The 13,940-nt window shown below is 40.8% G+C and overlaps 1 protein-coding gene across 1 annotated transcript in view; it reads right to left on the bottom strand.

Annotated features, from left to right (window-relative positions):
• The window catches only part of LOC139766042 (structural maintenance of chromosomes protein 6-like), a 353,590-nt gene that overhangs the window by 132,655 nt on the left and 206,995 nt on the right, over positions 1 to 13,940 (bottom strand). Inside the window, exon 11 of the mRNA XM_071694167.1 lies at positions 8,099 to 8,218. Within this exon, the coding sequence (XP_071550268.1) occupies positions 8,099 to 8,218 (120 nt within the window). The remainder of the gene's footprint in view (positions 1 to 8,098; positions 8,219 to 13,940) is intronic.

Genomic DNA, 13,940 nt, shown 5'->3' on the forward strand with positions numbered 1-13,940 from the left:
GTGTTTACGTTTGACACCATGACTGACACTCTCATATGTCCTAGAAGCCATAGCTAGGGTTAAATTTAAGCAAAATAAGCTAAGAATCTCACAGAATTGCGGTATCACCACCAACAAGTGCAGTGTCAAGAATGTAAATAAGCACGCCCTACACACAATGCCATCTGTGGCCGTCCAGTAAACTAGTCTGATGGCAGCGGTAATTTCAAGTTCCCTTACGTAATTTTGTCTGGGGATAGGTGCCGCCGAACCATCAGTTGCCAGAAATTCGGTGGTGTACCTGTATACACATGTACATATTCATACTTGCTGCCTTCATCCATTCCTGTCACCACACCGCCACACAGCATCCCCCCCCTCCAGCAAGGTAGTGCCAGGAACAGACGAAAAAGACCATATTTGTTCACACTCAGTATCTAGCTGTCATGTGTAATGCACAGAAACCAGAGCTCCCTTTCCACATCTAGGCCCTACAAAACTTTCCATGGTTTATCCCACGTTTCACATGCCTTGATTCAGTCCATTGACAGCATGTCGACCCTGGTATACCACATCGTTCCAATTCACTCTATTTCTTGTACACCTTTCACCCTCCTGTATGTTCAGGCCCCAATCACTCAAAAATCTTCTTCACTTCATCTTTCCACTTCCAATTTGGTCTCCTGTTTCTCCTTCTTCCCTTCACCTCTGACACATATATCCTCTTGATCAATCTTTCCTCACTCATTTTCTCCATGTGTCCAAACCATTTCAACACACCCTCTTCTGCTCTCTCAACCACACTCTTTTTATTACCCCAAATTTCTCTTACCCTTTCATTACTTACTTGATCAAATCACCTTATAAGACATATTGTCCTCAAACATTTAATTTCCAACACATCCATCCTCCTCCACACAACCCTACCTATCGCCCATGCCTCGCAACCATATAACATTGTTGGAACCACCATTCCTTTAAACATACCCTTTTATGCTCTCTGAGATAACATTCTCGCCTTCCACACATTCTTCTATGCTCCAAGGATCTTCGCCCCCTCCCCCACCCTGTGACTCACTTCCGCTTCCATGGTTCCATCCGCTGCTAAGTCCATTCCCAGATATCTAAAACACTTCACTTCCTCCAGTTTTTCTCCATTCAAACTTACCTCCAATTACCTTGTTCTTCAACCCTACTGAACCTAACAACCTTGCTCTTATTCACATTTGCTCTCAACTTTCTCCTTTCACACACTTTACCAAACTCAGTCACCAAATTTTGCAGTTTCTCACCTGAATCAGCCACCAGAGCTGTATCATCAGTGAACAACAACTGACTTACTTCTAAAGCCCTCTCATCCACAAGAGACTGCTACTTGCCCTGCTCTCCAAAACTCTTGCATTCACCTCCCTAACCACCCCATGGAGACATCACACACCCCAGCCGCAAACTGACATTCACTGGGCACCAATCACTTTCCTCTCTTCCTACTCATACACATGCCTTACATCCTTGATAAAAACTTTTCACTGCTTCTAGCACCTTACCTCCCACACCATATACTTTTAAAACATTCCACAAAGCATTCCTATAAACCCTATCATATGCTTTCTCCAGATCCACAAATGCCACATACAAATCCATCTGTTTTCTAAGTATTTCTCACATACATTCTTCAAAGCAAACACCTGATCCACATATCCTCTACCACTTCTGAAACCACACTGGTCTTCTCCAATCTGATGCTCTGTACATACCTTTACCCTTTCAATCAATTCCCTCCCATATAATTTCCCAGGAATACTCAACAAACTTATAACTCTGTAAATTGAGCACTCAACTTTATCCCCTTTGCCTTTGTACAATGGCACTATGCATGCATTCTACCAATCCTCAGGCACTTCAACATGATCCATACATACACTGAATATCGTTACCAACCAATCAACAACAAAGTCATCCTCTTTTTCAATAAATTCCACTGCAATACCATCCACACCTGCTGCCTTGCTGGCTTTCATCTTCTGCAAAGCTTTCATTACCTCTTCTCTGTTTACCAAACTATTCCCCCTGCCCTCTTACTTCGCACACCACCCTGACCAAAACACCTTATATCTACCACTCTATCATCAAACACATTCAACAAACCTTCAAAATACTAACTCTATATCCTTCTCACTTCATCACTACTTAATAACTTCCCATTTGCCCCTTTCACCGATGTTCCCATTTGATCTCATATATTGCGCACTATATTTACCTCCTTCCTAGACATCTTTTTATTCTCCCTAAAAGTTAATGATACTCTCTCCCCCAACTCTCATTTGCCCTCTTTTTCACCTCTTGCACCTTTCTCTTGACCTGTTATTGCTTTCTTTTATACATCTCCCAGTCATTTGCACTACTTCCCTTCAAAAATCATCCAAATGCCTCTCTCTCTTCTATTTCCCTAACAATCTTACCTCTTCATCCCACTACTCACTACCCTTTCTAATCTGCCCACCTCCCACCTTTCTCATGCCACATGCATCTTTTGTGCAAGCCATCACTGCTTCCCTAACTACATCCCATTCCTCCCCCACTCCCCTTACATCATTTGCTCTCACCTTTTGTCATTTTGCCTCAATCTCTCCAGGTACTTCGTCACACAAGTCCCCTTTCCTAGCTCACTTACTCTCACCACTCTCTTCACCTCAACATTCTCTCTTCTTTTCTGCAAACCTCTATAAATCTTCACCTTTACCTCCACTAGACAGTGATCAGACATCCCTCCAGCTGCCCTTCTCAGCACATTTAACATCCAAAAGTCTCTCTTCCACATGCCTATCAATCAACACGCAATCCAATAACATCCTCCTACTCACATATGTTTATTATGTATATCTCTTTTTAAACCAGGTATTCCCAATCACCAGTCCTATTTCAGCACACAACTCCACGAGCTCTTCACCATTTCCATTTACAACACTAAACACCCCATGTACACCAATTATACCCTCAACTGCCACATTACTCACCTTTGCATTCAAATCACCCATTACTATAACCCCGTCTCGTGCATCAAAGCTGCTAAGACACTCACTCAGCTGCTCCCAAAGCACTTGCACCTCAATCTTTCTTCTCATGACCAGGTGCATAGGCACCGATAATCACCCATCTCTTTCCATCCACTTTCAGTTTTACCCACAACAATCTAATTTACTTTCTTACACTCTATCACATATTCCCACAACTCCTGCTTTAGGAGGAGTGCAACTGGAAACAGCGATTAAGTATATTAATAATAATAACAATAATGATAATCCATTTTTATAAATACAAACACTAGGAGGTGGGTTTTCAGCCCCCGCTCCCACCCCCTTTAGTCACCTTCTATGATAAGCAGGGAGTACATGGGAAGTATATCTATGTATATGTGCATGTATGGAGGTTTATGTATATATCATATATACATGTGCATATGAGTGGATGGGCCATTCTTTGTCTGTTTCCTGGCGCAACCTCGCTGATGTGGGAAACGGCAATCAAGTATAATAAATACAAAAGATTTTGTGTGATCGGGGCCTGAACATGCAGGAGGGTGAAAGGAGGGCAAGGAATAGAGTGAATTGGAGCGATGTGGTATACCGGGGTTGACGTGCTGTCAGTGGATTGAATCAAGGCATGTGAAGCGTCTGGGGTAAACCATGGAAAGCTGTGTAGGTATGTATATTTGCGTGTGTGGACGTATGTATATACATGTGTAGGGGGGGGTTGGGCCATTTCTTTCGTCTGTTTCCTTGCGCTACCTCGCAAACGCGGGAGACAGCGACAAAGTATAATAAAAATATAAATAAATAATAATATATGCAAGAGTTTTGGAGAGAGGGGCAAGTATGCAGTCTCTTGTGGATGAGAGGGCTTGGGAAGTGAGTCAGTTGTTGTTTACTGATGATACAGCATTGGTTGCTCATTTGGGTGAGAAACTGCAGAAGTTGGTGACAGTTTGGTAAAGTGTGTGAAAGATGAAAGCTGAGAGTAAATGTGAATAAGAGCAAGGTCATTAGGTTCAGTAGGGTTGAGGGACAAGTCAATTGGGAGGTAAGTTTAAATGGAGAAAAACTGGAGGAAGTGAAGTGTTTTAGATATCTGGAAGTGGATTTGGCAGCAGATGGAACCATGGAAGCAGAGGTGAGTCACAGGGTGGGGGAGGGGGCGAAGGTTCTAGGAGCATTGAAGAACGTGTGGAAGGCGACAACATTATCTCGGAAAGCAAAAATGGGTATGTTTGAAGGAATAGTGGTTCCAACAATGTTATATGCTTGTGAGGCATGGGCGATAGATAGGGTTGTGCGGAGGAGGGTGGATGTGTTGGAATTGAGATGTTTGATGACAGTATGTGGTGTGAGGTGGTTTGATCAAGTAAATAATGAAAGGGTAAGAGAGATGTGTGGTAATAGAAAGATTATGGTTGAGAGAGCAGAAGAGGGTGTATTGAAATGGTTTGGTCACATGGAGTGAATGAGTGAGGGAAGAATGACTGGAGGTGGAAGGATGGAATGAAAACGATTTTGAGCAATCGGGGCCTGAACATACAGGAGAGTGATAGGTGTACAAGGTATAGAGTGAATTGGAAGGATGTAGTATACCAGGGTCGACGTGCTGTCAGTGAATTGAAACAGGGCATGTGAAGCATCTGGGGAAAACCATGGAGAGTGTTGTAGGTAGCAAGAAGGTAGCATGCATGAATATGTACATGTGTATATATGTATATGACTGTGTATGTATATGTATGTTTATGTTGAAATGTATAAGTATGTATATGTGTGTGTGTGGGTGTTTATGTATATATGTGTGTATGTGGGTGGGTTGGGCCATTCTTTTGTCTGTTTCCTTGCACTACCTCGCTGATGCGGGAGAAAGAGTCAGAGTATATCAAATAAATAAAATAATCAACATACACACACATACATACATATACATAGACATACACAGACAGATACATGTATACATATATTCAAACTTTCTTGCCTTTATCCATTCCCGGTGCTACCCCACCCCACAGGAAACAGCATCGCTAACCCCTGCTTCAGCAAGGTAGAGCCAGGAAAACGTCTAGACAAAAAAGGCCACATTCATTCACACTCAGTCTCTAGCTGTCATGTGTAATGAACCAAACCACAGCTTCCTATCCATATTCAGGCCTACAGACCTTTCCATGGTTTACCCCAGATGTTTTACATGCCCTGATTCAGTCCATTGACAGCACGTCAACCCCAGCAGACCACATCGTTATTCCCTGCATGCCTCTCACCCTCCTGCATGTTCAGACCCCAATTTCTCAAAATCTTTTTTGCTCTGTCCTTCCATCTCCAATTTGGTCCCCTACTTCTTGTTCCCTCTACCTTTTACACATATATCCTCTTTGTCAACCTTTCCTCACTCAGTCTCTCCATATGTCCAAACTATTTCAACACATCCTTATCTGCTCTCTCTACCACACTTAATTTACTACCACACAAATCTCTTATCCATTCATTATCTACTCAATCAAACCACCTTACACCACATATTGTTCTCAAACATTTCATCTCCAACAGATCAACCCTCCTCTGTACGACCCCAACTACAGCCCATGCCTTGCAACCATTAATATTGCTGGAACTACTATTCCTTCACACATATCCATTTTTGCTCTGAGAATGCTAGTCGAGTGCATTTAAGAGATGGGGCCCCAGGAGTGTAAAACTCCCTCCCAAGCAGTAAAAATAAGTAATCATTAATAGATACTTACACAAATTATTCAAACTGCACAATTTTCAGTTTCTAAGGTAACAGAGATTGGACAATTGGTTTCAGTGGCCAAGAACTAATAAAGGAGTAGGAACATGAGTACCATTAGCCTTAAATACTGAGGGATTGGTAAGAAAAGGAAAGAATCATTATATAAAAGGTGTCAAAAAGCAATGGAGCTTTGAGATCTATGGTGATAAAGATATAGGCACACACCAGCCAGCATATATCTGTATGATATGCGACCAAAAGGAATGAATACACATGATAAAAAGGACTAAAGAAACAATGAAAAGAACATTATGGACAAAGGGGGAGAAAATCAAAATTTTCATAAATTCATCTGGAGTCAATTGTTAGTTAAAGAACAGTTAATCAAGCTAAGGAATTCTGAGGGAAGAATTGTAGAGGATGATGTAATGATGTGAGAAACTGAATAACAAGTTCAAAAGCTTTCCAAAGTGGAAGACACTGCAGCCTCAACATGAGTAAGATGGGATGGGGAGGAGGCTTTAGAAAACATCGAGATATCTACAAAAGACACTAACAGAATACTACAATGTCTTGACCATACAAGGCTCATGGTTCTGATGAAAATTCACCATATGCACCAAAACTGCATACAGATGCACAAGAAAAAAACCCTGAAATATTTCTCAAGATGGAAACAGAGACAGGCAAAGTGCCTAAAAAGTGTAAAATGGCAAATGCTGTACCTATCTATAATAAAGAGATCAAGAAGAGATCAAGCATGGTTTGTATGCTTCTGTAAAAGATACTGTAAAAAAGGCATGGATGAATATTTACATAGCAGAAATCAGTAAGAGACAGAGAGTATGGTTTTAGGGAAGGAGGTCATGTATAACATACCTCACAGATTTTGGCTAAGTGGATTGTATAGAGTGTCAAAAATAATTTGATGCTACTTCATGGGGACTGATCAAGAAACTGGATCATGAGGCAGGACTTACAATGAGAATCATCAATAAACAGATGATTATGGAAGAGAAAAAAGAACATATGTCTGTGGAGACTTCTCAAAATGGTTTGAGGCCACAAGCACAGTCCAACAAGGTTCTGTTTTGGGATCCTTACTATTCTTTATCCATGTGAAAAATTTGCCTGAGGGTATGACCTCCAACATGAATGTTTAAAAATGATGTAGGTCATGAGTGAACTGAAAAGCTGGGAGGACTGCAACAAGTTACATAGGGACCTTGACAGACTCAAGAGTTAGTTAGATATATAGTTAGAGTCAGAGTAAATGAAAATTAATGAGGATGGGTCACAATGAAAGACCTCAATATGACTGTCATCTAATAGGAAATATGCTGCAGGAATCTATGAATGGGAAGAATTAGGAGTCAACATCATCCCTATCCTGTTACTATGGTCCCACCAGTTAAGGAGACCTACTGTCTGCTAGAAAATATGAAAAATTTGCTAAGGTTCATGGATATGGAAATATTAAGCGAGCTATTCACATCCTATATATGGCCAAAACTAGAATATGTTTCTCAGATTTGGTCACCATACCTAAAGAGCACAAAGAGCTAATCAAGAAAGTCCAGAAGAAACAACAAAAATGGTATCAGAATCCAATGAAATGAGTTAAAGGCAAAGGCTACAGGCCATATATGTGCCTATCTTGGAAAACAAAAGGAGCGGTTACTTGATCACTATCTTTAAGTTTTTTAAAATAAAATGATGACAAAGACAGTGGCAAGTTCTTCAAGCAATGTTAGGAAAGAATAACCAAAGGCCATAAGATGAAATTCAGCAAGAAAGTTATTAAGAAAAATGTGAAAGAGTGCTTTCATAGTACAGAAGTTGTTGATTCAGATAGCATACAGAAATTTAACAAGATGCATGGTAGTACAGTATGTTCAAGAGATGGGGCTCCATAGATGTAAAACCTTCCCTAAACAAAAGAAATAGGTAATTACAAACAGACAGTTACACACACTTAAGATTTGTTTTGATTTCCATCTTTAATACTATATATGGTAAAGAGTAAAATGGCTCATATCACTTGCAACAAATGATATATGTGACTTGAGCTATTCACTGTCCCAACTACTTTATCATGTTATAAGTTAATGTTGGAAAGAAGCTACATATACTGAAATTATGACAGTAACATTCATGTCCTTTAGCTGACAAACCATTTTGTTCTTTTGCTAGCAAACCAGTATATCCATATTCCAGAGCTCTTCCTTAATATAAGTGTTAGGAGTGTGAAGGATTCCACATTACAGTCAGCACTGAAAATCACACTGGAGTATGTGAGTATTCCAGTTGGGTTAAGGGGGTTATAATAACAACTGTGCATCAGTATTATACACACCTTCATGTTTTCAGCCTCTTCAAGAAGAGTTTTCTCATCATTCTTCAACTTCTCAAATTCTGATGAAACTATGGTGAATGCATCCTTACTGCTGACAACTTCTTTCCTTACCTCTTCCAACTGTTGAGTTGATCATATTCATTGTAAGGAAGAAATAACTGTCTAATAACTGATAAATATAGGAAATCTTAAAAATATAATAAAATGATATGTTTGCATAAGCTTTGATATATTCTGGCTACCTTATCCAATGTGTCTAAATACATGTGAATTACTAAACTCAGCAAAAATATAACTGCACAGGTTTTCTAAAAAGTTACAAAAAACGTGGGAAATGGCAATAAAAAACAAACTTAACATTATAATATTCAAAATACATAATTATATATTGAGGGAGAGGGGATAATAAAAAAAATACTCCCCTTGTATTCCCTGCATATCATAAAAGGCAAGTAAAAGAGGCAGGAGTTGGGGACTGGAAACTTTGCCCTCCTTGTATTTCAATTTCTGAACAATGGAACTGAAAGTGTCAAGAAAGGAATTCTTATGCACCTTAAATGGAGGGCATTTCTTCATCTGTTCCTGGAGCTACCTTGTTAAAATATATGGAATGGTGAATGAGTATGTAAAGTGAGGGTCATGGAAAGCAGTTTAGTAAAGAGATGAGAGGTGATGAAAGCCTTACATAAGAAAGGGGGCAATATTGTTATTGACTGGCTGGTTAGGATCTTACTTGTATGTATAGCTCATGGTGAGGTACCTGAGGATTGGCAGATTGCCTGTATAGGCAATTACCTGACAAGTTGTTTGGGAGAGCAGTGATTGACAAGGTGGTAGCATTCACCAAGTTTCAAATTGGAGAGGAACAATGTGGTTTCAGGAGTGACGAAGGCTGTACAGATCAGGTGTTTACCTTGTTGTGTGTGAAAAAGACTTAATAAAAAAGAAAGATCTGTATTTGGCATTTATGAAATTGAAGAAAACATATGATAGAGTTAACAGAGATGCTCTGTTGAAGAGTTATAAATATATATGATAGGGGAAAGGTACTAGGAGAAGTGAGGAGTTTCTATAAAGAGGTAAGGCATGTATTCAGATAAGAAGAGAAGAGGGTGAGTGGTTCCAGATGAAGGTGGGTATGTGACAAAGGTTGTATGATGGCACTGTAGCTGTTTAATTTGTTTAAAGTTAGGATTGTGAGAAAGGTAAATGAAAAAGTCTTGCTGAGAGGGGCAGGTTGGGGATGGGGGTGCCTGGGAGCTCAGTCAGTTATTGTTTGCTGATGACATGCCTATGGTGGCAAACTCAAGTGAGAAACTGTAAAAGCTGGTGTTTGAGTCTGGGAAAGTGTGTGAAAGGAGAAATTTGAAGGTTAATGTGTCAAATAAAAGTAAGTTTATGAAGTTTAAGGGGGAAGAGAAACAGGCTGGTTGTAGTGTAAGTTTAAATAAAAAGGAGATGGAGAAAGTGAATCTATATATCCATCTATATCTTCAGAGAATAAAAGATGTTTTGGAAGGAGGTAAATAAAGTGCATAAGAAAAAAGAACAAATGGGAACGTCGATGAAGGGGGCTAATGAGGAGGTAATAACAAGTATCAGTGAAGTGAGAGGGAGATGGAGTGATTATTTTGAAGGTTTGTTGAATGTGTTTAATGACAGAGTGGCATATATAGGGTGTTTTGGTTGGGATGGTGTGCAAAGTGAGAGGGTCAAGGAGAACGGTTTGGTAAACAGAGAAGAGGTAGTGAAAGCTTTGCGGAAGATGAAAGCTGGCAAGGCGGCGGGTTTGGATGGTATTGCAGTGGAATTTATTAAAAGAGTGGGTGACTGTGTTGTTGATTGGTTGGTAAGGATATTCACTGTATATATGATTCATGGTAAAGTACCTGAGGATTGGCAGAATGCATGCATAGTGCCATTGCACAAAGGCAAAGCGGATAAAGGTGTGTTCAAATTACACAGGTATAAGTTTATTGAGTATTCCTGGGAAATTATATGGGAGGGTATTGATTGAGAAGGTAATGGCATGTACAGAGCATCAGATTGGGGAAGAGCAGTGTGGTTTCAGAAGTGGTAGAGGATGTGTGGATCAGGTATTTGCTTCGAAGAATGTATGTGAGAAATACTTCGAAAAACAGATGGATCTGTATATAGCATTTATGGATCTGGAGAAGGCATATGAGAGAGTTGATAGAGATGCTTCGTGGAAGGTTTTAAGAGTATATGGTGTGGAATGTGAGTTGCTAGAAGCAGAGAAAAGTTTTTACCAAGGATGTAAGGCATGTGTACAAGTAGGAAGAGAGGAAAGTGATTGGTTCCCAGAGAATGTCAGTTTGCAGCAAGGGTGCGTGATGTCTCAATGGCTGTTTAATTTGTTTATGGATGGAGTTGTTAGGGAGGTGGATGCAAGAGTTTTGGAGAGATAGGCAAGTGTGCATTCTGTTGTGGATGAGGGAGCTTGGGAAGTGAGTCAGATGTTGTTCACTGATGATACAGCGCTGGATGCTCATTCAGGGGAGAAACTGCAGAAGTTGGTGACTGAGTTTGGTAAAGTGTGTGAAAGAAGAAAGTTGAGAGAAAATGTGAATAAGAGCAAGGTTATTAGGTTCAGTGGGGTTGAGGGACAAGTAAATTGGGAGGTAAGTTTGAAGGAAGAAAAACTGGAGGAAATGAAGTGTTTTAGATATCTGGGAGTGGATTTGTCAGCAGACGGAACTATGAAAGAGGAAGTGAATCACAGGGTGGGGGAGGGAGCGATGGTTCTGGGAACGTTGCAGAATGTGTGGATGGTGAGAATGTTATCTTGGAGAGCAAAAATGGGCATGTTTGAAGGAATAGTGGTTCCAACAATGTTATATAGTTGTGAGGCATGGGCTATAGATATGGTTGTGCGGAGGAGGATGGATGTGTTGGGAAATGAAATGTTTAAGGGCAATATGTGGTGTGAAGTGGTCTGATCGAGTAAGTAATGAAAGGGTAAGAGAGATGTGTGGTAATAAAATGAGTATGGTTGAGAGAGCAGAAGAAGGTGTATTGAAATGGTTTGGTTACATGGAGAGAATGAGTGAGGAAAGATTGACAAAGTGGATATATGTGTCAGAGGTGGACGGAGCGAGGAGAAGTGGGAGACCAAATTGGAGGTGGAAGGATGGAGTGAACAAGATTTTGAGCAATCAGGGTCTGAACATACAGGAGGGTGAAAGGCATGCAAGGAATAGAGTGAACTGGAACGATGTGGTATACCGGGGTAGACGTGCTATCAATGGATTGAACCAGGGCATGTGAAGCATCTGGGGTAAACCACGGAAAGTTTTGTGGGGCCTGGGTGTGGGAAAGGAGCTGCGGTTTTGGTGCATTACACATGACAGCTAGATACTGAGTGTGAATGAATGTGGCCCCTAGCGCTATCTCACGTGCACACGGGGGGAGGGAGTGCCATTTCATGTGTGCTAGGGTAGCAAAGGGAATGGATGAAGGCAGCAAGTATGAATATGTACATGTCTATATATGTATATGTCTGTGTATGTATATGTTGAAATGTATAGGTATGTATATAAGTGTGTGTGGGCGTTTATGTATACACATGTGTATGTGGGTGGGTTGGGCCATTCTTTCGTCTGTTCCCTTGTGATACCTCACTAATGTGGGAGACAGCAACTACGGATAATAATAATAAAAAAAAATCTTCAGCACCCGTTCGCTGCAGGAACTCCCATCATGGGGCCAGCCATGGCAAAAGAGTCTCAACTTATTGCTGCCCTTACATGCCTCGCTCTCACGCACCATTCCTTACAATCTTCTACCAATTCTCTTCTTCCAGTACTCTTCCATTCTGTTTGCCCATGTCACAGGTGGTCTTCCTCTTACACCAACCCCTTTAATTGTACTTTCATACACTCTCCTTGTAAACTCCCAGTCTTGCATTCTTTCCACATGGACAAACCATCTCAAAGTATTATGTTTCACCCACTCTACCACTTCACAATTCATTCCCTTTGTATACCCTGCCATACCTCATTTCTTATACACCCAGTCATTTCTTTCTTCATCCCACCTTGTCATACCACATGCTCCTCTCAAAATAGCTCATTTCCACGGCCTGGCTTCTTAACCTCTGTGAATAATTCCATGTCCAGGTTTTGCCTACATAGGTCAGGGATGGGAGGATTATGCTATCCCTTAATCCTCTCTTCACTTCCATTATTTTATCAAAGAACCTAATGACTCTTCTACTCTGTATTGATCTCTCCCTTATCTTTCCTTCTACATCAAACCCAAGACAGCTCAATTTTCTTTATCATACTTGATCACTGTTTCCTGCATCAGTGAAATAGTGCCAAGAAACAGACAAGGAAAGACCCATCCACCCATATATACATACACGCCCATACACGGACATATACATATCAATATCTTCATACACAGACATATACATAAACAAACATGTTCACATTCATACTTGCTTGCCTTCATCCATTCCCAATGCCACCTACCCCCACAGGAAACGGCATTGCCAATCCCTGCATCAGCGAGGTAGTGCCAGGAAAACAGACAAAAAAGGATACATTCGGTCACACTCAGTCTCTAGCTGTCATGCGTAATGCACAGAAAGCACAGCTTACTATCCACATCCACGCCCCACAGACCTTTCAATGGTTTATCCTACACTTTTCACATGCCCTGGTTCAGTCCAATAACAGCACATCAACCCTGCTATACCACACTGTTCCAATTCACTCTATTCCTTGCATGCCTCTCACCCTCCAGCAAGTTCAGGGCCTCGATCGCTCAAAATCTTTTTCACTCCAACCTTCCACTGCCAATTGTCTCCTGCTTCTTATTCCCTCCATCTCTAATATATTTATCCTCTTGGTCAACCTTTCCTCACTCATTCTCTCAATATGTCCAAACCATTCAACACACCCCCTTATGCTCTCTCAACCACACACTTTAGTACCACACATCACTCTTACTCTTTCATTACTTTCTCAATTGAACCACCTCACACTACATATTGTCCTCAAACATTCAATTTCCAACACATCAACCTCCTCCATAAAACCCTATCTATAGCCCATACCATGCAACCATATAATATTGTTGGAACTGCTATTCCTTCAAGCATACCCATTTTTGCTCTACAAGATAATGTTCTCTTTTTCCACACATTCTTCATCTCTCCCAGAACCTTCACCCCCTCCCACACCTATGTTTCCATTTTCTGCTAAGTCCACTCCCAGATATCTAAAACACTTCAATTCCTCCAATTGTTCTCCATTCAGACTCACATCCCAACTAATTTGTCCCTCAACCCTGCTGAACCTAATAACCTTGCTCTTATTCACATTTACTCTCATTTTTCTCCTTTCACACACTTTTCCAAACTCAGTCACCAACTTCTGCAGTTTCTCACTTGAACCAGCCACCAGTGCTGTATCATCAGCGAACAACAACTGATTCACTTCCCAGGACTTGTCATCCCCAACAGACTGCAAACTCATCCCTCTCTCCAAAACTCTTGCATTTATCTCCCTAACCACCCCATCCACAGAAAAATTAAACAACCATGGGGACATCGCATATACCTACCACAGACTGACCTTTACTGGGAACCAATTACTCTCCTCTCTTCTCATGTGTACACATGCCTTACACCCTTGATAAAATTTCTCTGCTTCCAGCAGCTTACTTCCCACACCGGATACTCCTAAGACCTTCCACAAAGCATTTCTATCCACCCTGTCAACTGCCTTCTCCAGATCCATAAATGCCACATACAAATTCATCTGTTTCTGTAAGTATTTCTCACACATTCTTCAAATTAAACACCTGATCCACA

Source organism: Panulirus ornatus, chromosome 56 (assembly GCF_036320965.1).
Source record: "Panulirus ornatus isolate Po-2019 chromosome 56, ASM3632096v1, whole genome shotgun sequence".
In the NCBI taxonomy this organism is placed as follows: Eukaryota; Metazoa; Arthropoda; class Malacostraca; order Decapoda; family Palinuridae; genus Panulirus; species Panulirus ornatus.